Source organism: Electrona antarctica, assembly GCF_951216825.1.
Source record: "Electrona antarctica genome assembly, chromosome: 22".
NCBI classification, from domain to species: domain Eukaryota; kingdom Metazoa; phylum Chordata; class Actinopteri; order Myctophiformes; family Myctophidae; genus Electrona; species Electrona antarctica.
The window spans coordinates 29,910,930-29,932,128 of record NC_136805.1 but is presented as its reverse complement, the minus strand read 5'-3'; the positions used below and the strand labels follow the sequence as shown (position 1 = coordinate 29,932,128).

Genomic DNA, 21,199 nt, shown 5'->3' with positions numbered 1-21,199 from the left:
AACATAATTTACTTGTAGTAAGTAGCGTACAGAGTTATTGTTTTAGAAAGAATAATGGTTATAGTATAGCAACATTTTAAGCAGTTTGGCCAACATGCTACATAATCAATAAACTCCATACAAATAAAATGTACTTGTTTGGCTGCGCGGTTGACGTGAGGCAGGCAATTATGCCAATCTGGGAACCAAATAACCAATCGGCAAAAAAGGATGTTTTATTGAATTAGCGCAGCTCAAATCTGTTCCTGTTTATACATCTCATGATGTCTGTATAGCCATAGGCTATGTTTATGTGTGAACTGCACATTAATAAACTGAACATTAAAGTGCATCGCCTCGGGGATACGGTTAATGACAACATATCTCCCAACGTGTTGTTTTGGACGAATCATGTATTGATTATAATTATAAATAACGTGTATTCTTGTTTAGAAAGAAGACTCACCTCGACTTCTTCACCCTCAAACCGAAAGTAAAGTTGCGTTGCGTTCAAGTCAACTCGTAAATGTGCAGTTCGCCAGTTCCTCCTTTGACGCCAAGTTAAAACAAGTTAAACAACAATACTACTATAGGGCCTACTAATAATACAAATAATAATAATTGACATACATGTCACACATGTGCATATATATATATTTTAATTAAAAACCAACATGTTATATTTCTACACATTGATAGAAGTCTATTTTTCACAGTAGATTTATTGGAAAAAGTCCATTAAGGGAATAGGCAGCTTGTTTAATATAGTTTTTGCTTTTCTTTTCATTACAAGCAGCAGGAAACCCAAGAAGGAAAATCATGTAGGTGGCCACATTTGCTGTACATTCATAAATGTGAATGTGAAATATATTGTATTTGGTGCAGAACAGCTGAATAGTGTAATAAGTGAGTATAAGTGACTAAAGTGAGTGAGGTAGCATACTGTGACATGGACACCAACATTCTTTTTACAGCAGCTGTAAAAGTCTGCAGAGGAGAACCATGTTCACCACTTCTTTACTAGCAGGTGTGTCTCAATTCAGCAGGTTACTGGAAACCTTCTGCAGGCCCGTAAGGCCCGACAGTAAAGGCACACTCCTGAGGCTCTTTTTTGTTGGTGGAATTTCTAGGAGTCGTCTATCTGCTGACCCTAGGCTCCTAATGGAGGGGGGATAAGGAGGGCGGTGATGTAGGAGGGGGCCAGTCCGTTCAGGGCTTTATAGGCAAAAAGGAGGGGTTTGAATTGTATTCTGAACCGGACCGGCAGCCCGTGGAGAGAGGCCTGCAGGACATGGGTGATATTAGCCTAAGATTTAGACTCGTAGAATTCCAGTGTAGAGGGAATTACAATAATCTAGATGGGATGATATGAGTGCGTGGATGACTATTTCGAGGTTGTGTGTAGAAAGAAATGGTTCAATTTTGGCGATGGAGCGGAGGTGTAAAAAACTGGTTTTGACTATGGTGTTAATTTGTTTATCGAATTTAAAGGCATCATCAAAAAGCACCCCCAGATTTGAGATGTTGCCAAGATAATCTTATTTGGAGTCAGGTGGACCAAGTATGACAACGGCTGCTCTATGTACAGTAAATTAAACACACTCTCATAACCATGTTTACCTGTCCGAATGGCTGCCATGTAAAGGACATAATTTTACCTGGGAAAACATCAATACAATTTGTTTTCAGAATTATAAGACTGAACTGGCAGATGTATTTCAAACTGGCACTCGGATGTTTGGGTCCACACCTCTGAAACCTTAAATACAAAAAGCCGATTTGTTCAGACACATATGACGTCAATTCTCCTTTCAGTGGCAATGGCAAATGTGACATGAGTGTCACTGTATAGGGGCTAGCGCCCCTCAAAATAAGAAAATAAAAAAACCCTCAAAAATGGAGCTAGGTGGTTTCCTCCCGACAGCAACAACATTATAATGGGTGGGTGGTGGATGGGTGGCGAGGCGGACAACAAGCATTGATGTCAGACACAAACAGAAACCATTGCATAACACTCCGAACACACAGCTCATGTAGATGTCAGCTGCTCAACCCTGTGACCCATATTTTAGGAGATAAGAATAACAACACCCAGCTGTATCTCTAACACACACACACACACACACACACACACACACACACACACACACACACACACACACACACACACACACACACACACACTCACACACAGTGTTGTATTGCTACTTTTAGAAGTGGGGGGACGCCCCATAAGACACGTGCGAGCACACGTGCGAGCAGCCGAGCACACATGCACGCGCATTTGCATGTGCACAGACACACCATAAAAACAAACGTGTATAGCTTATTTAGAAACAGGGTTTACAATGCTTTACCATATCTATAAAAGTAAATGACAAGTCAAATAAAGTAAATGACAAGTCAACACCACTGCGCGCGCACATATAATACAAATTATGTCCTTTTGATCACTGCCATTAACAGTACTGTACTGTATATACTCTCAACAGTCTTGAACCAGCAGCCCTGATGAAGACCGTATAGGTCGAAACATGTCGGTTGAATAAAGTTTTCCTCCTTTTAAACCTTTAAGTGTGCCCGGATCTCCGCTTTGTTCTATAGATGTGTTATCCCGATTGATCCCAGGAGCACCTTTTTACTATTTTTACATTTTGTATACCTGCACACATCCTGAGCACCTGGTTGCTTCCTTGCCTCAGTCTTGAACCAATCTTTCTTTCTCAAGAAAAAAAGTGTGGGCACCCCTGCGCAAAAGCATCCTGGTTTATTTCAGACCATTGCATGTTCACCATTGAAATTGTATCATTCTTTTTAAATAAAATGGTCTGTATCAAATTAGGCTGTCAAAACAGATAATGTAGTCTAATGGTAATTTTCTCATATTGAGATATTACGCAATAAATCATTATTAAACTTAGAATAACCATATTGAGGCCACGGTTGAGCTTTTTAGAACCACTTAAGCCCTGGCTATCCTGTACTTCATTATACAATTTTAGCAAAACATTTGAAATGTTTCGAATGCAGCATCTACCATTTAGAGACCTTTGACCAACTTCTGCTTTCTACTTTGTTTAAGCACAACATTTTGTTTCTAAAGAAAAATGTCAGTCTGCTGCAAATTGGAACTCAATTGTGAAAATCCTGTTCAATCTTGTTCAACATTCAGTAGTGTAATAATGTAAGTGACCCTGACCCTTGTGTCTCTCATACCAATTGAAGGAGTGGTGATGGCTGATTTAAGCAGTCACTGTCAAGCTAGTCTTGCGTTGCCAGAATGTTTCCGTCGTATATGGAGCAATGGAAAAGCTATCATGAGTAAAATATAAAGCGGAAGTGGAGCCTCCTCCCCACTTCAGTTTCGTCTTTAAAGTTGCGCACATTTATCCTAATATTTAAAATAGAAATCATCTAAGCATATAGCTTGCTGCTTAGCAGAAATGGAAATAAGCTCTAAAGATATTTTTAAATATATTTCCGTGAACGGAAATGGCAGCTTCCTTATTCAGATTTCGGGAGGTGTAGTTCCAGACTCTATATAGCATTCGGAGATTGTAGAATAGTTGTCTGGCTACGCAAGACTACTGTCAAGCTAATTAGACTCTAAGCAAGGTATAACCATAAACATAATATACAGTACATATACATAGTATCTGCAATGACCACTGAATCATACATCAACGTCACCATATTGGCAGGGACAACATGCCATAACACCACTGCAAGATATATGCCTGAATCTTGAGTGCCACACTCAAATCTACATTACAATGAACCTCTTGTAAATTACAAAAATAATCGCACCCGTGTGAAGTGAGGGGCGCTCTTATCATCGCACATTACCATACATCATCTCATTCCGGCCAATCACAACTCACCTTTGTCATCAATGTTGTGTTATGCAATGTTTACACTATGACGTATACAATTTGACGTAATTTCACTAGGATGGCGTAAAATGTACACTGTCTATGACGTAAAGTTCTCCATTCATTGTCAATGGGAATTTAATGTTTTTGTAGGGTAAAGTTTGTGGACACACACCAAAAGCTGGACATAGGAGGGGCTTGCGCCCCTCAAAAATAAATAAAAAAACTATCTAGTGAGAAGAGAGGAGTAGCCTATTCTATTTAGTTACATGCCCCACCTTCCCTACTGTACAGCATAGTCACACTATACAAACTTGCATGGTGTTTCTATATTTAGTTCAAAGAGATAAGACAAGTAGACAACACCCCAAATTCACAAAATTAGCTGAGGCCTCATCGCTTCCATCAATTCCAAATCTATGATCTCCTCCTCTAGCCAATAGAAAGCCGACAAAGGTGGGGCTAAGGTGACTCACGTGGTGAGTTGTGGATCATATAAGGGCCCCTGATACTAGAACTTCAGAACGTCCTAAAGCTTAATTTGCATTGCTTGAGAAGTCCTCAGAGTACTCATCAAAAATGAGTCTGAACGACAGAGAAAAGACCCTCATCAAGGATTTCCTTGCTCATACAAGTGGCCTGCACAATGAGATGGGAAGTGAGGCTCTTGCCAGGTGAGATACCAGAATACCACGATACGGATAGCTAGTTAAGGGAGATTAGACATGATATTACTTGATGCCACACAAGGAAGGTAATTAATCGTTCATAATCGCAGGATAATATGAAACATGTAAGCAGGAGGGTGAAATCACCCCTCAGCGGCTTCTGACAGAAATGTCCCGCCCCATAATAGAGCCTTGGGATGCTGTAGAACTGCAGACCCTTCCAAAGCTTCTCTCTTCCTCTGCATTGCCATCAAAAATGTCCATCAGAGAAAAGGGCACCATCCAGGATTTCCTCATTCTAGTATCAGAATCAGCATAATCTATTCTAAGAATTGCTGTGTTCAATACTCAATGAATTGAAGTTCATGGATTCACTGTTATAGGCTAACTAATTCTCCATAAGAGAGAACGCTAAAGGCGTGAACGTAGATGCAGTCAATCAGTTGAAGTCAGGGACAAACCTTCATTGCACATAAATAGCTGTATGTAAATCATAGAATACCTTTCACCTTCCTCACCATATTTACAAATATCACTATCTCTTCCACCCCCAGGTTGATGGTTGTTTTCCCCCAGACCAAATCCTACTTTGCCCACTGGAAGGACCTGTCCAAGGACTCTGTCAATGTCAGGAAGCATGGCATCGTCATTATGAATGGTGTGTATGATGCTTTGGAGAAGATAGATGACATGAATGCTGGACTACTCACCCTCAGCGAGTTGCATGCCTTCATGCTCAGGATTGATCCCATCAACTTTAAGGTACGTAGCCTAAAAGCCTTCACAGCTTCTGTGTTTCATTACTATTATAGGTCTACTTGAATTTTGATTTGAATGCTGATGAAAATGCAGTATCAAATTTTTATCAATCACCTTTGAGAGTACAGTAGGCCTATATTGACTACGTCTTCGTCTCTCATTTCAGCTGTTTATCCACTGCATTCTGGTGACGATGGCCATGATGTTCCCAGACGACTTCACCCCCCAGGTCCACGTGGCTATTGACAAGTTCCTGGCCTTGGTGGCTCTGGCTCTGCAGCAGAAGTACCGTTAAAACAGTGGCCGTTGGTGCTGCTACTATGTACAATGGTCTGATCTGCTGGACAATAAAGAAAGCAATAAATACATTTAAAATCCATGCTTTTGTTGTTGTGGTTCTTTGGTGTGGTGCAATAGGGCCTGCTAATACTAGTACACTAATTTCAACATTTCAGCTTTAGTTGTAGAAAATCTTAGAATAGATTACTAACTGAGGGGCACTAATGGCCTAGTTAAGGCACATACCACATAACAGCAAGTCACAGGTTCGAGTCCCAAGCCAGACGCCCGCTGCGTGTCACTCCCCATCTCTCTCCCTCTCTACTATACCTCTATATCTATCTATAAATGCACCCACACCCCCGCAGGGAGTGCAGTGCCGGTGTCAAGTCGGTCGGACCCACAGTTCAATCCAATCCAATCCAACTTTATTTATAGAGCACATTTAAAAACAACAGAGTTGACCAAAGTGCTTTACATAACATACATGACAACAAAAGTGCACAAAATCGTCAAAAACACATTATAGAGATACAAATATACAACAGGGTGGAACCGCCACAAAAGGCTGGACAGGGCCAGGCTCCATATACGGAGCTGGCCTCTTCTGACATCACAACACTCCATATTTGGGCATGCCTGCCACAGGAATAAAGGGACACAGAGAGACAGATATAGAAATCTCCATGGGCATAAAAGGGACACAGACAGTGGAACGGGTACTCTGTCACGGGTACAACCGGTATTGCATAGCCAGGTGGGGCATGGATCTCCAACTTCCATCGTTACCGACCGGGCACCATGTCTAGTATCTATAAATGCATCAAGTCTCTGTACATCTGCAATCCACGTGTGTCAAATTCGACACACGGGTTCCACAAGTACAACACCACAGGGCGTGCAGTGCCCGGTATAGAGTCGGTCGGACCCACGGTTGTCCAGAACCGCCACAAAAAGGCCTCTGCCCGGGCTCTGGACAGGGTCCCCGCCCAGGGTCCACAAATATGACATGTTCTGACATCACAAATGTCTCTGCATGTAATCCACGTAACTTAAAATTCAACACACACGTTCCACAGGGAGTGCAGTGCCCGGTTGTCAAGTCGGTCAGTTTCCTATCAAGTATTTATTTTTCCATTTCTATTACATTTTTCCTCCTGCCACAAACTGTCAGTACACACTGCTTAGTAACAGCCAGTCTGAATCAGACCCCTAAACCATGCTGTCCAAAAAAGTATTTTTTAACATGAGACCTGCATGGCCGTACATTCCTATATAGCCTATATATTCTGGCTGTATTCCATTGGCAATTTCAGATTACATTCTGTCTACTGTTTCTAGCGAAAGGCATGTACTTTAAAACCTCTTGAGCCCCATTGCCCCAGCGGCTCAAAACCTCCGAACAGCGCTCAGCGGGTCAATGGAGACCCAATTGGTCTCCGGTTCCAACTCCGATGTTGCAGATTTACCCCCTGGACCCTCCTGGGGTTTAAGAGGTTAACCCTTTATTACGTACATTAGAGAAAGGCATGTCCTTTTACCCTTTATTACGTACACTCAGAGTGGACACTAAGTAAACTGACAAATGCAGTCAATGTCAGTCAAAATCTCAAGAGGAGCTTTTGGATTGGTCAACTAGTTGGGCCCTCACAATGGACTAGCCAGTCACAGAGCACTTGTTTTATTAATACGTCAGGTTCTATTTGATTATGTGATATCACTGCATCGATGTAGAATGGTCCACGTGAATCTAACTATCGTCGACTCTCTCTCAAATCATTACATTGCATAGCCTGGTGGGACATGTGTCTATCATGTGCTATCCAATAGACCCTCCTGAGATGGGTCCTTACCCATAGTAAGGTTGATGGGACGTAACGTTGTCTAGAGTCTAGACATAGCTACAGAAACAGTGTCAATGGAATATATTTGGAATATGCAGCCAGAATATTCAATAATATACATATGATCTCATGTTTAAAACTACAATTTCTGACCGAATAGGTTGTTTTCAAAGGTCTTGCCAGTGGTGAAGCTCTAAACAGAATTTTGTTGTTTCATGCAAGCAATGACAATAAAGATCTATCTATCTATCTATCTATCTATCTATCTATCTATCTATCTATCTATCTATCTATCTATCTATCTATCTATCTATCTATCTATCTATCTATCTATCTATTGTCTTGCTTGACTATTTTGGTCAAAACAGGCAGTATGTTCTTTATAGAGCTAGCTTTTTCAGCTTGGAATATGCTCCCCTTAAATCTGAGACAAACCAGAAGCAGATTTTCTTTTAAAAAGTTACTTAAAAGCGGGCACGGTGGCACAGTCGGTAGTGCTGTCGCCTCACAGCTAGAAGGTCCTGGGATCGATTCCCGCTGGGGACGCTGTGGGTGGCGGCGGCGTGCTCCCTCATCCGCGTGCGTCATCAGTGCCCATACCCGAGATGGGGTTGGCGAAAGGGCCCTTCTGTGTGGAGTTTGCATGTTCTCCCCGTGTCCTCTAGGGTAGGTACCCTCACAAAAAACATGCAGTAATCCTGGCCTCTAAACTACCTCCCCCTGGCCACTGCCTGATGGAGGGGAAAGGAACTGGTCAGAATAACATGCTCCTTCCACGCACCACGACCGGCCGGGGAAACTCCCCCCTGTCAGGTGAAATGAAGCAGCTTGGACTCCACATGCATAGAAGGAACCATGAGATCAGTCCGCTGCCCCCCCAGTTTGGCAGAGGAAGCGTAGCGCCCAGGATTACATTAGATAATTGACACTGGGTGAAAAAATGGGTTGCAAATTCGTGGGATAAAAATTATTAAAAAGTTACTTAAACATAAATTGATGAGTCCTTTATAGATTGTTTTTTTTTCTTCTATTTTTTGTACCTTATTTTTGAGGGGCGCAGGTTTAATGTTTGTTTTTCCTTAAACAAACATTAAAAACGCCATTGACAATGAAGGTAAAATTACGAAATGTTGTCCCTACCACAAACATTAAATGCCATTGACAATAAAGAGAGTTTAATGTTTGTTTTGTGCGTGTTTGTTTTACATGACCATTACATCACCTATAGCAACATGAGTTAGACTTTAATATAATAGCGATCCTCACTTCACACAGGTGTGATTTTTATTTAACTTTTTGTATTTTATGTAAACACTGTATTTGTGACTATATTGGTTGATGTTGTCTCTGTTAAATGCAGAGCGACTTCACTGTTTTAGCTGAATAACTACATTGTCCGTTTTAAATTTCAATTATCATCTGTTTTTATTGTATACATTTTTGTGTGGACTCCAGGAAGACTAGCGACCACTTTGTGGAAGCTAATGCATGGGGATCCTAATAAAGAATAAGAATAATAAGTATGTAACTGAAAATGACATTTTCAGGCTACTGTGAACATCACGTTTCTGTAGTGAGAGATAGGGCCAGGCAACACCCCAAATTCACAGAATGCACCGTAGCCTTATCTCTTCCATCAATTCCAAATTTGTCTCCTCAAATAGAGAGCCGATGGAGGTGGGGTTAAGGTGACTCACGTGGTGAATGTTGGCTTATAAAAGAGCCTCCTCCTGATGCTGTAGAACATCAGAGCGTTCCAACGTTCCAATTCTTGTCTGCTTTGCTTGAGAAGCCCTCAGAATATTCATCAAACATGAGTCTGTCCATGAGAGAAAAGACCGTCGTCAAGACTTTCCTCAATAAGATGAGAGGCCAGCACGATGAGGTTGGAAGTGAGGCTCTTGCCAGGTGAGATACCGGAATACCATGATACGGAACTAGCTAGTTAAGGCATGTGATATTACTTTATTCCACACAAGAAAGGTAAAAAGATGTTGTGATCAAGTTTTTATTTTATTTTTAGTTTAAAAGGGTTTCCCCTACCCCCCCACCCCACAGGCTGAACAGCATATAGACAGGAAGGATAAGTAAGCAAGTAAATACAAAGTGACAATACAGCAAAGAACTAAAACCAAATACAGGTAGGCCTACAATACCGTTGAAAAAAGAAAGGTAAAGGACAGACAGAATAACAATAATCAAGACAATAAATGGACACAATGTTTATGTTAATGGAATGATTTAAGTTTTTCCATGTATAAGATGTTAAGCGTGTTTTATTTTGCCCTGCATATTTGGAATATGCAGCCAGAATATTCAATGATATGCATATGGTCTCATTTTCCAAAGAGATCATGTCCATTAGTGAGTGACAGGCTGTGAAACTTCTAGTTTGTGGGGAGGTTTCCATCTTAGGACCAGCAGTTTCTTTGCAGCTGTCAGCCCTAAGAGCAAATGTCTTCTTTGTGGCATCAGTGCCCATATTGCATGTGCAATTGCATGTGCAATTACCTAGAAAGGTAATTACTTGTTCATACTGCTTAGCAGGATAATATTGGTCTTAATGTGAAGCATGTAATAGTCAGTCTACTAATACAAGATCATAGGCTCAAATACATCTTTATCAAGATAATATTGTGTGAGGAGCACTATGTCCGTTTTATTTCTTATCGACCAGACTACGGATAAGCGGTTGAAGATGGATGGATGGATGGATGGGTCATGCTTTACCGTCATTAATGGCACTTCTCGCTGCTTATGAATTGATCATTGAACTCACTGGTAGTCAAAGTAATTCTCGATAACCCTCTCTTCCACCCCCAGGTTGATGGTTGTTTTCCCCCAGACCAAATCCTACTTTGCCCACTGGAAAGACCTGTCCAAGGACTCTGTCAATGTCAGGAAGCATGGCATCGTCATTATGGACGGTGTGTATGATGCCCTGGCTAAGATAGATGACCTGAATGCTGGACTACTCACCCTCAGCGAGTTGCATGCCTTCATGCTCAGGATTGATCCCGTCAACTTTAAGGTACATAGCCTAAAAGCCTTCACAGCTTCTGTGTTTCATTACTATTAGGTCTGTCTGCTTTGAATGCTGATGCTTGCACAATTGAAGCTAATTAGGCTTTAAGATTTGTGCCAACTCGCTTATTTGAAGAAGAATAAGAAAAAGTAAGAAATTAATGTATCAAACTCTTAGCAATAACCTTTGGGTGTAGCCTACAGTAGGCCTATATTGACACAACAACTATGTCTTCGTCCCTCATTTCAGTTGTTTATCCACTGCATTCTGGTGACGCTGTCCATGATGTTCCCAGAAGACTTCACCCCCCAAGTCCATCTGGCTGCTGACAAGTTCCTGGCCTTGGTGGCTCTGGGTCTGCAGCAGAAGTACCGCTAAAACAGTGGTCGTTGGTGCTGCTACTATATGTACAATGGTCTGATCTGTTGGACAATAAATAAAGTGATAATTAAAATCCAAACTTTTGTTGTCATGGTACTTGGGTGTGGTGCATTAGGGTCTGCATTACTAGTACAATAATTTCAAAGTTTCAGCTTGAGTTATTGGAAAATCTTATTACAAAACACAGTAGCGTACACAACACAGTAGCCTTCCCTCACTGTTTGTTATGACCCGGTCTAGGGGTCACTAGGCACAACACAAAATATGGACTCCCCCCTTTCCAGTCCCCAAACACAGCCAGCCAACACCAGTTTAAAATCCAAAAGACAATGGTATATTGTAGGATTTTATAGGTCCAGGTACAACATGAAATTCAACTTTTCAAAATGTGTGGGTGTTTTTTGTGCTCCCCATGTGTTTTCTATCCCCTATACACAATTTTGCTCTCAGGAACAGCTCAACTGATTTGGTCGTACGCGTCATCTGTATCACCCTACTTTGTATAATTCCTCCCCCTCTTCAGTCTTCAGTTCATCATTTGCATTTCCACTTTGTTTACAATGTCTGCCATTGTTGATTTTACAAGCTGGCATTGAATGGAAACAAGCCTGGGTTTATCTGGCATCAGTATTATAATGACTCAAGATAAAATTATTTGCATATCAGCGCCCCCACCACCTCAGGACATTGTGGTACTGCAGCTAAAACTGTTACAGAAGCCAGAAAGAAATGACATGGAGTGGTTATATCAGAGTGGTGATTTAAGCTCAACCCATTAGAAATACGTTTGAGGGACATACAGTAAACAATATGATATTAAATATAAAAACGGTTTTAAAATGCATGATGTAGTTCCTTTAAGAAATGGATAAATTACCTCAGGGTGGGCCCCTGGACATAAAGTCCTATACATCAAGAAAGAAAATCCTATGCTTACATTTAACAAAAAATAAAAGTACATTGATCTTACCTACTCTTAAATAAATAAATTCATGATCAAACGAATAACCAAAGAAAAGACCCCCACGCATACAATACCAAAAACTGTCACCTGTAACTGTAACCCGGAACACAGGTTAAAGTTGTTAAAATAATGGAGACCGTGAAATGTGTCGCTTTCTTTCACCATGTCCTCTGGTTATGATTTATTCACATACTAATAAATTCCCTGAGTACCTTTTTTTCTTTTTTCTTTTACCCAGCAATACTATAGGCCTACTGTCTGTCTAGATATTGTCGTGTATTTATGACACGAGACCCTACAAACTTAACCCAAACGGGAGAGCATTGAGATAATTGTGAGACGGCAGCAGACAGAGTGAGATGTTCCTTGATGTTTATTTCGAAGTACACAGCATAGCATAGCATAGCATAGGCCTGGCTGGCCTTGACCAGCCACCAGGTAGTGACTGGCCAACTGACTGACTGAACTGGTTACATTCAATTGCATGACATTAAGTACAATCCCACAGACAAGAGGTGAGAATAGAGGCGTGTTCACTGTTCCCCTGAAGTCAACCCCAGCTTACGCATTGATCAGCCATTTGTTGAGTGGCCACTTTGAACCCATGTTTAGCATTTGATGGCCCTAGGTGTGAATCAGGATCTCAGACTACAGTATAAACAGGCCATCGACACCTCTTATCTTGAATATCAAAGACAGCTGCCTGCAGACGAATTGACTAGGGCAATTAACTATACTTACTGAATAACAGGATCACCCATATGCTAGGCCCACGAACATGAGATATTGTAAGAATTATTGATTCATAATTCACCACATTCCCCCTTTGACAGACACTGTCTGTCACTATGAAATATGAACCCATAATTATCTTACCAGTTACCACCCCCCTTGATCCTCAGCTTAACAATACTCAAGACACCAGAATAACAGATTTCCCCAACATAGTTTTCAGACAGACATTCAAGATTACACAACTCGACATAAATGATTTCCTTTACAGTAAGTACAAATACAATTTCGTATCAGTGGATAATTCATAAATGGTTTCCATTACAGTAAGTTAAACACAATTTCGTATCAGTGGATGGATCGGATCAGAATTCTCTTTGCGTTATTTCAAACTCTTATATATCTCAGTTTGTACGTCTGCGCACAAACAAAGAAAATCGCATTTTAAGCCCTAGAGAACCACAGAATCAAATTAAACCCTCTTTAACACTGTCGGCACTACACGACTACCAATTAATTACCCTGTAATTGAATCACTATCCTGACTTTAAACACTGTCGGCACTCAACGGCTGCCAATTGCCCTGTAATTTAAACATAAATGATTAGTACAAACGAACGTGACGCACAATTGTAATCAGAAAGAAGGAATGTCCGTCTCCCTCATATGAACAAAGGAAATTCTTCTGTTTGCTGCATTCCGTTACCTCAAAGTTCGCTCAGCTGCATGGACCAAGTTGAGAAAATGTTCACCGCTCTGTTTTCGCTGAAAGTTCTCGAAGCAAACTCTCATCATCTCATCATCTCCCCCCCCTCCCAGCTCTGAAACAACAGAGATGGGAATACGAAGAGAAAAAGGCCGCAACGTAACTTCACCACAGACCCCGTGCTGCGGGTCTGCAAGGCCCTCAGCTTGCGTAGGTCAGTCGGCATGGAAAGTGGAAACCGCCGCCGTGCCAAGCGTCGAGTGGCCGCCTCTCCCCGTCGGGATGAGCGATCCCCTCCCTGCTAGAAAAACCAGCATGATTTCCCTGCTGGTCTTTGCTGGTCTTTGATGGTCTTTGCTGGTCTTTGCTGGTCTATGATGGTCTATGATGGTCTAGCTGGTGGACCATGCTGGTCCACCAGCTAGACCAGCAAGGCTCATGCTGGTAGACCAGCATGAGCTTAGCTGGTGATGCTGGCCTAGCTGGTGGACCATCATAGGCCAGCTTCACCAGCTTCACCAGCATAGCTCATGCTGGTCTACCAGCATGAGCCTTGCTGGTCTAGCTGGTGGACCATCATAGGCCAGCTTCACCAGCTTCACCAGCATAGCTCATGCTGGTCTACCAGCATGAGCCTTGCTGGTCTAGCTGGTGGACCATCATAGGCCAGCTTCACCAGCTTCACCAGCATAGCTCATGCTGGTCTACCAGCATGAGCTATGCTGGTGAAGCTGGCCTATGATGGTTTAGCTGGTCTCATGCATTACTTTGTACATATTCATGCTGCCATCGGTACAGTAGTCATTGTATAAACGGTTGAGAAATGACAGTTACCATGTGAGGGTCCCTGGGGGTCCCCTGGGGTCCCCGAACCTTGAGACCCCCCCCCCATCAATTTATATATTTTAAATACTTTAACATATCTGCTTACACATGTACAGTAAACAAAAAAGGTACATTTTAATTTAACCATTTTTATTATCACAATCACAGTGATCCAACTGTCATTGTGTAGGACTATGTAATGTATTTTGGAGGGTGTTAAATAACATTGCAGTACATTTTGATTTATTATTATTAACTTCTACTACTCTTACACTACATCTCAGAGACAAATATTGTACTTTAACTCCACTACAATTATTTTAAAACTTTAGTTACTAGTTAATTTGTATTTTTATTACAAAACCTACAGCAATCTGGGAACCCATCTGCAAAAAACAAAGGGAAAATGGCACCCCCTTGAGTCAACAGTTGACTTGAGTCAACAGTTTGTTGACTCAAGTACAGTAGGGAAACCACCTTAGATTTAGGCCATTTGAAAATGGCCAATCTACAAGTTCCCAATTGAGAACTTGTAGATCCAGTTTCAAAATATGTTTTATACATTTTAAGCATTTGAAAGCATTCTACATAATGAGTACTTTCTGCTTTTGGTATACTTTTAAGTGCATTTTGATACCAATACTTTTACCTAAGTAAATATTACCAGACTTTTACTACCAGTATTCATACTTTAACTTAAGAAATGTTTTCCACTACTGCTCACATAGGTTTAAGCAATGTAAAGACAACGTAAACTGTTCAAAACCCACAGCTCATCAGTTTCAGCTTGTAGCTGGTGCTTGATTACTAAACGTAATTGTGAGCTATATGACTGAGACTAGGGATGGGAATGATCAATTCATTGATAATAACCTTATCGATTAACTGGTTAGTTGAGGGCGGCATTTTTATAGTTTATTTTAATGAGAATCTTAATTTCCCCCAACGTCTAACATAAAATACATTTTGCTGATGTAAATACAAAAGGCATATTATATTCCTCAATCAGATATTTATTTGACCATTTGAGATACAGGGCCAGTCAATGGCATCTTTGTGAGGAATAAACAAGATGGGGGCGGCAATCTAATTGGGTGAATACCCACAATGGCTGTTTTGATTCAACTAACATATGTTAATTGGGTCAATGGATTGAAGAATGTGTCAAACATTGGGTCAACAAGATGGGGGCGGCGTCATTTACGGTAACCGTGTATTGCGATGCGCGTATAGCAGAGCAGTTACGGTAATGCACATTGGAGCTGAGACCGCCCGCCTAAAACAACAGTAAACTAGGCCAGGGACCCACGTTTTTATTAATTTAAGTTTACTGTTTGTGTGACGGTGTGAGAGAAGAAGTGTGGACGACCTCAACGAGGAGGCAGAGGTAAGAAACACTTGGTGTGTTTTTTCTTTTCCATTTGTCCGAAATTTCTATTCATTTCAAGTGTTGGCTAGCCGTTAGCAGCTAATAGTGGCTAACGTTATCTTAGCTAGATTCACCACCGGGGATAGCTGGGGAAGGCTAAGCTAAGCGCTAGCTTGCTAACTTCGAGGAGACAGCTATAGAACTTTAATAGCTGTTTATTTGTTAGATGTTTGCACGCCAGGTTCTCTGGTCAGTGGTCACTGCGAGTACTCCTCGACCAGTGATTCCCATACTTTTTTCATGTCAAGGACCCCCAAATTGACACTAATTATCCCGCGGACCCCCATGCAGTTTGACATGCATTAGTCTACCAACCAACCACCATTTAATGGCATTTCTATCTCTGGGACTCCCAATTTATATTGTAAAATCAATGTGTTACAGCCCCATAAGGGTCCATTTGGTTCCAGATTTGTATCACTGAGTTACAGCCCCATAAGGGTCCATTTGTATCACTGAGTTACAGCCCCATAAGGGTCCATTTGGTTCCATTTGTATCACTGAGTTACAGTCCCATAAAGGTCCATTTGGTTCCAAACTATAATTAAGTTGGGGACCCCCTGGAACTCCATTCTAAATCCTAAAGTTTCTGAAAAACCTGTTGCTATGTCAGTGGTTCTCAAACATTACATGTCAAGGACCCCAGAAATCATATGGAAATGGCCGCTGACCCCCATCTGAAAATATGTTGTTCCAGGGACCCCCCCAGAAGCAGTTAAAAACATTCGCTGTGAAAGAACATGCATTCAAAGATTTGCACCACATTTTCACGTTTTTCTTCTTTTAAAATAGCAGATCTACAAGCTCGTAGTGTGGCTCGGTGCCGCGCTATGAACTTGTAGATCTGCTATTTTTAGTATAACATGATGCTTAAAACACAAAGGCGTTCCGGTCCGGAATGGGTTAACTTAGTAGTTCTGTTTTCATTATGTTCCAGGTCACTCCAGTTTCCTGTCCTACTTGCCAGGTTCTCTGGGAGGACTCCTACTGTATGTATATAAGTTAATATCTATATATTATTATGACATTGTGAAGTCAATACTGAAGCAGCATTTTAACTGTCGTAGCTGTAACTTATCCATTGTCAAATAATTAAAGCCATTTCACAAATGTATTGGAAAATGTACAATATTTCCTCAATCCCAGCCTAAAAGAACAGAAGAGTGCTACAGTTAAGTGTGACATTTGTGAATTTAATGAGGTCTGTGATGAAAAGACATATTTCAAACACCTTACAGGACATCTAACAAATGACAAAATCACTGTTGCCTGCCCTTTTATAAACTGTAACTTTAACCCAAACCCTTGCACCCTAACCCTAACCGAGACAACCACATGCAAAGTACCAACCTGCTCAATGGCAGTGTCTGACTCACAGACACTCCATCTCCTGAGCAACTGCTGTGATGCTAGATATGTGAAGTTATGATAGCTACATGACCTGTCTTAGGATGTACAATTCTGTCTTATCCATTATCTAATTTTGTTTTGCAGGTGTATGCCGAATTCAAAAGAATCACAGGAGTTGACTTGATCTCAACATTCCTCTCGACGCTGGATGAGCACACCAGAGGCCTGATTCAAGTTTACCGCTCCAGAGCACACCACCCCAGTCAAGAGAAGTTAAAGGTCCTGTTGGAGAGCCTTGATGACCAGGTGAGATGGAGAAATAATGCCCAAAAGGGTCTTAAAATATCAGAGGCAGTTGGGGACGGGTCTTTTCGTTAACCCAGGGTGCGTTCAGATATAGAACTAAGGCCACTGCTGTGCCCTCTGGTCGTTCGTTTATTCGAACGCACCCTATATTCTGACAACTCATGAAAAGACACACTGATTGGCCAGTAGTCACTTTGAGTGGCAGAGTGCCATCCTCACTTCCGCTCTGTTGTTTTTTTACAGGTCGCTCCAATGAACTAGGTTTTTATGTCTATGCCTTTAACCGCATGCCACTATATAGTCCCTATTCTGGTGGAACACACAAAAATAGCACATCTACAATCTCACACATGCACCTTTGCGACATGTGAGCTTGTAATTTGGCTATTTTCTGTGAAGATATTTTGTATAACTGATAGTAGAGATCATGGGAATCAGTGGTTAGAAAGTATCTTTGATTATCAGACAGCTGGTTTTTATATTCCTTGCTTTTTTAACAAAAGTAATTACAGATCTATTTCTTGATTGGAATTCCCACATGGTTATCATCAGCACTGTCCTGTCTGGAGTAGATTATCAATGAATAAAGCATGCAATGTTGTGCAGTTATTTGAATCAAATTCTAACTCATGTTCTTTTCTTGGTATGTAGACCACATATATCATAAGACACAGGAGGGTGGTGGCACTCAAAGGACTGCAGTTCTTTCTCAAGGAAAAGGATCCAATTGTTCAGACCTGTCAGGTAAATCAGCATTTCAGCAATCAATGAAAATCCACCTCATTGTCATTTTGGGATATTTCTTAATGTTCATTTTTTGTTAATGTGCTCCAATCTAGAGAGACGATGTGGACATGCACACCAGTGGCGTCCGTATGGCTATTCTGGAGATCGTGGCGCTTCCAGGAGGCCCAGACTCGGCGCTACAAGCTGCGGTGGTATTGGAGGATTAAGTGGTCGTTGACGGCCTTCCAGATGTTCCAAGTGCCTTCGCTGTTCTCTTTGGCCTTATTTATGCGCTCCACATCGAGTATCCACCAGGTTGGAAGTTCTTCTTTGAGGCTGTGCAAAAGCTGTTCCTCTCTCTGGATGCCGAGAAATGTTCAGCACGCGTTGAGACACTGAGAAACTTATTGTCTCAGTAATAGACAATGTTTTAGATCCGATTGTTTTGAAGTTGAATCTCAGACTTCCAACTATGTCTCATCATAGACCTTTTTTTTCTTCTTCTTTTTGCCAAATGGATCTGCATAAGGGGTACGGGCGTTGCACAATATGGGGTCTACATCTAACTATGTCTCAGATATAGACTTTTTTTTCTTTCTTTTGCCAAATGGATCTGCATAAGGTGTTGCACAAGATTGACTTTAGAACCAAACTGTCTCGAGTATCCACCACGTTGGAAGTTCTTCTTTGAGGCTGTGCAAAAGCGAGAAATGTTCAACACACGTTGAGACTCTGAGAAACATATTGTCTCAGTAATACACAATGTTTCAAATCTTAACTATGTCTCTTCTAAACTAAAACTAAAGGCCACATTTAACTTTTTTACTTTTTACATATTGTTACAGACTTCAGAACTTTAAGACAGTGGTTCTCAAAATGGGGTCCTGAAGGGAATTCTCAACAATTACTTACAATGGCATAAAAATCAACCTTTATCATATACTTTGGCTGTTTGAAGGTAGCTGATCTACAAGCTCAAAAGGCGTTGTGGTGCGTTGTGAGCATGTAGATCGGATATTTTCTAAAACAGTTGAATAATTGTGGGATTTGAACTAATATTGTGAACATTTTAATACAAATGGGGGGGGGGTTAATTTGTTTCAATTTGGGATCCTGACCTTAAAAAGAAAGTTTGAGAACCACTACAAGAATTGTTAAGCTTGTCATAAGCCATATAAGTCAGACAATGATTTATTTTACATGCGGTTATAGAATGTATGTTGCCAATGGTTGCACTTGCACTGAACATGGTGACAGTATTTTGATGCCATATGATGGCACATTTGCACTGACGAATATTGTGGAGATATTGAACATTGTTGTTCCCAATGTTATTGGTACTTGCACAGAAGGCATTTGCACTGAACATGGTGACAGTATTTTGATGCCATATGATGGCACTTTTGCACTGAATTTATAGTTTACTGTGACAAGTATTGTGAAGATAGTGAATATGTTCCCAATGTTATTGGTACTTTTAAATAAATAGTACATTTAATTCAATCAATTATGTTGTAATGTAAAATAATTTGTTTTAATGCCTAAATAACCAGTACTAGTTGACTGAGTGTATTACACAAGTGGCGATAACTAAATTGTGTCAATTGGCTGAATTGATAAGCCAACATAGAGTTTTGTTCAGTCAACATTTTAAACTGAAATTGCAATTGGCTGAATTAATGGCCAATGAAAAGTTTTTCGTTATGTCAACATTTTAAAATGGAGAATTGCAATTGACTGAATTAATTGCCAATGAAAGGTTCTTCGTTCTGTCAACATTTTATTCTGGAAAATTGCAATTGGCTGAATTAATGGCCAATGAAAAGTTCTTCGTTCTGTCAACATTTTAAACTGGAAATTTGCAATTGGCTGAATGAATAAGCCAACAGAAAGTTTTTTGTTCTGTCAACGATTTAAGCTACAACATTGACTCAACTCAAAAAACGAATTGCAACAAGTTGCTATATAATAATCAATTGGATGAATTCTATTTTTTTTCAGTGTATTGTTGGTAGCTCCTTGCTGAAGTGATGAGTGTTGTCTCTGCTGTGATTGAAAGAGAAGTGGAATTTCTGCCGAACTGTATAGCTGGTGTCATAGGGTGATGGTCGACACCCCCCAGGGGTGGGCTCACCAGCATCCCATGCTAGTCACCAGCATCCCATGCTGGTCACCAGCATCCCATGCTGGTGACCAGCATCCCAGCATCCCATACCAGCATCCCATGCTGTTCCAGCATCCCAGCATCCCATACCAGCATCCCATGCTGTTCCAGCATCCCAGCATCCCATGCTAGTCACCAGCATACCAGCATCCCATGCTGGTCATCAGCATACCAGCACCAAAACACAACATATGCTGGTTTTGCTGGTATGCTGGTATGCTGGTTATGCTGGTCATACATGCTGGTTTTTCCAGCAGGGCTCTCCCCCCTGGAACGCTGGTGTCCCCGCCGCCGTGCCTCGCTGCATCGCTCCTCTGCTCGCCGTCCCCTGCGTAGAGTTGATGATCGAAGGCCCCCGTGTGGCTGTCCGCTCCTCGCCGACCGCTCCTCTGTCCACTGGCCAGTTGGAAAGAGACGCACGTCGTCGCCGCGCAACACTCCCCATCGCGGTGGCCCGTCGTCATCCTCGTCCTCGTTCCGCTGGAACACGTCGTTGTCGTCTCTCACAAAAACTCGCTGATTAGACTGAATAAAAAAGCCAACTGGTTCTTCTCCTAACTGGCGTAAACGCCATGAAGGTCGGGATCGCGCACCATCTGTCGTGTATTTATGACACGAGACCCTACAAACTTAACCCAAACGGGAGAGCATTGAGATAATTGTGAGACGGCAGCAGACAGAGTGAGATGTTCCTTGATGTTTATTTCGAAGTACACAGCATAGCATAGCATAGGCCTGGCTGGCCTTGACCAGCCACCAGGTAGTGACTGGCCAACTGACTGACTGAACTGGTTACATTCAATTGCATGACATTAAGTACAATCCCACAGACAAGAGGTGAGAATAGAGGCGTGTTCACTGTTCCCCTGAAGTCAACCCCAGCTTACGCATTGATCAGCCATTTGTTGAGTGGCCACTTTGAACCCATGTTTAGCATTTGATGGCCCTAGGTGTGAATCAGGATCTCAGACTACAGTATAAACAGGCCATCGACACCTCTTATCTTGAATATCAAAGACAGCTGCCTGCAGACGAATTGACTAGGGCAATTAACTATACTTACTGAATAACAGGATCACCCATATGCTAGGCCCACGAACATGAGATATTGTAAGAATTATTGATTCATAATTCACCACAATATACAATCACACATTGTTGTTCATAGAACATCCAAAGTTAACTCAAAA

The 21,199-nt window shown here is 41.4% G+C and overlaps 2 protein-coding genes and 1 long non-coding RNA gene across 3 annotated transcripts; all 3 read left to right on the top strand.

The window, feature by feature from the left end:
- Positions 1-4,391: 4,391 nt before the first annotated feature.
- On the top strand, positions 4,392-5,573 carry LOC306915248 (hemoglobin subunit alpha-1-like; the record flags this gene model as incomplete). Its single annotated transcript, XM_079492534.1, has 3 exons — positions 4,392-4,525; positions 5,074-5,281; positions 5,445-5,573. Exons 1-3 carry the CDS (start codon positions 4,431-4,433, stop codon positions 5,571-5,573), a joined length of 432 nt encoding a protein of 143 aa, XP_079348660.1. The 5' UTR covers positions 4,392-4,430.
- A 3,602-nt stretch (positions 5,574-9,175) lies between these two features.
- On the top strand, positions 9,176-10,829 carry LOC306915408 (hemoglobin subunit alpha-1-like). The gene is made up of 3 exons (XM_079492733.1): positions 9,176-9,309; positions 10,225-10,432; positions 10,676-10,829. The coding sequence occupies exons 1-3, from the start codon at positions 9,215-9,217 to the stop codon at positions 10,802-10,804; spliced, it is 432 nt and encodes a 143-aa protein (XP_079348859.1). The 5' UTR covers positions 9,176-9,214; the 3' UTR covers positions 10,805-10,829.
- Positions 10,830-15,296: 4,467 nt separating this feature from the next.
- LOC306915314 lies at positions 15,297-19,336 on the top strand. The gene is made up of 5 exons (XR_013788789.1): positions 15,297-15,421; positions 16,401-16,452; positions 16,958-17,119; positions 17,771-17,863; positions 17,959-19,336. It is a non-coding gene; the product is annotated as an uncharacterized lncRNA (long non-coding RNA).
- The last annotated feature ends 1,863 nt before the right edge of the window (positions 19,337-21,199 follow it).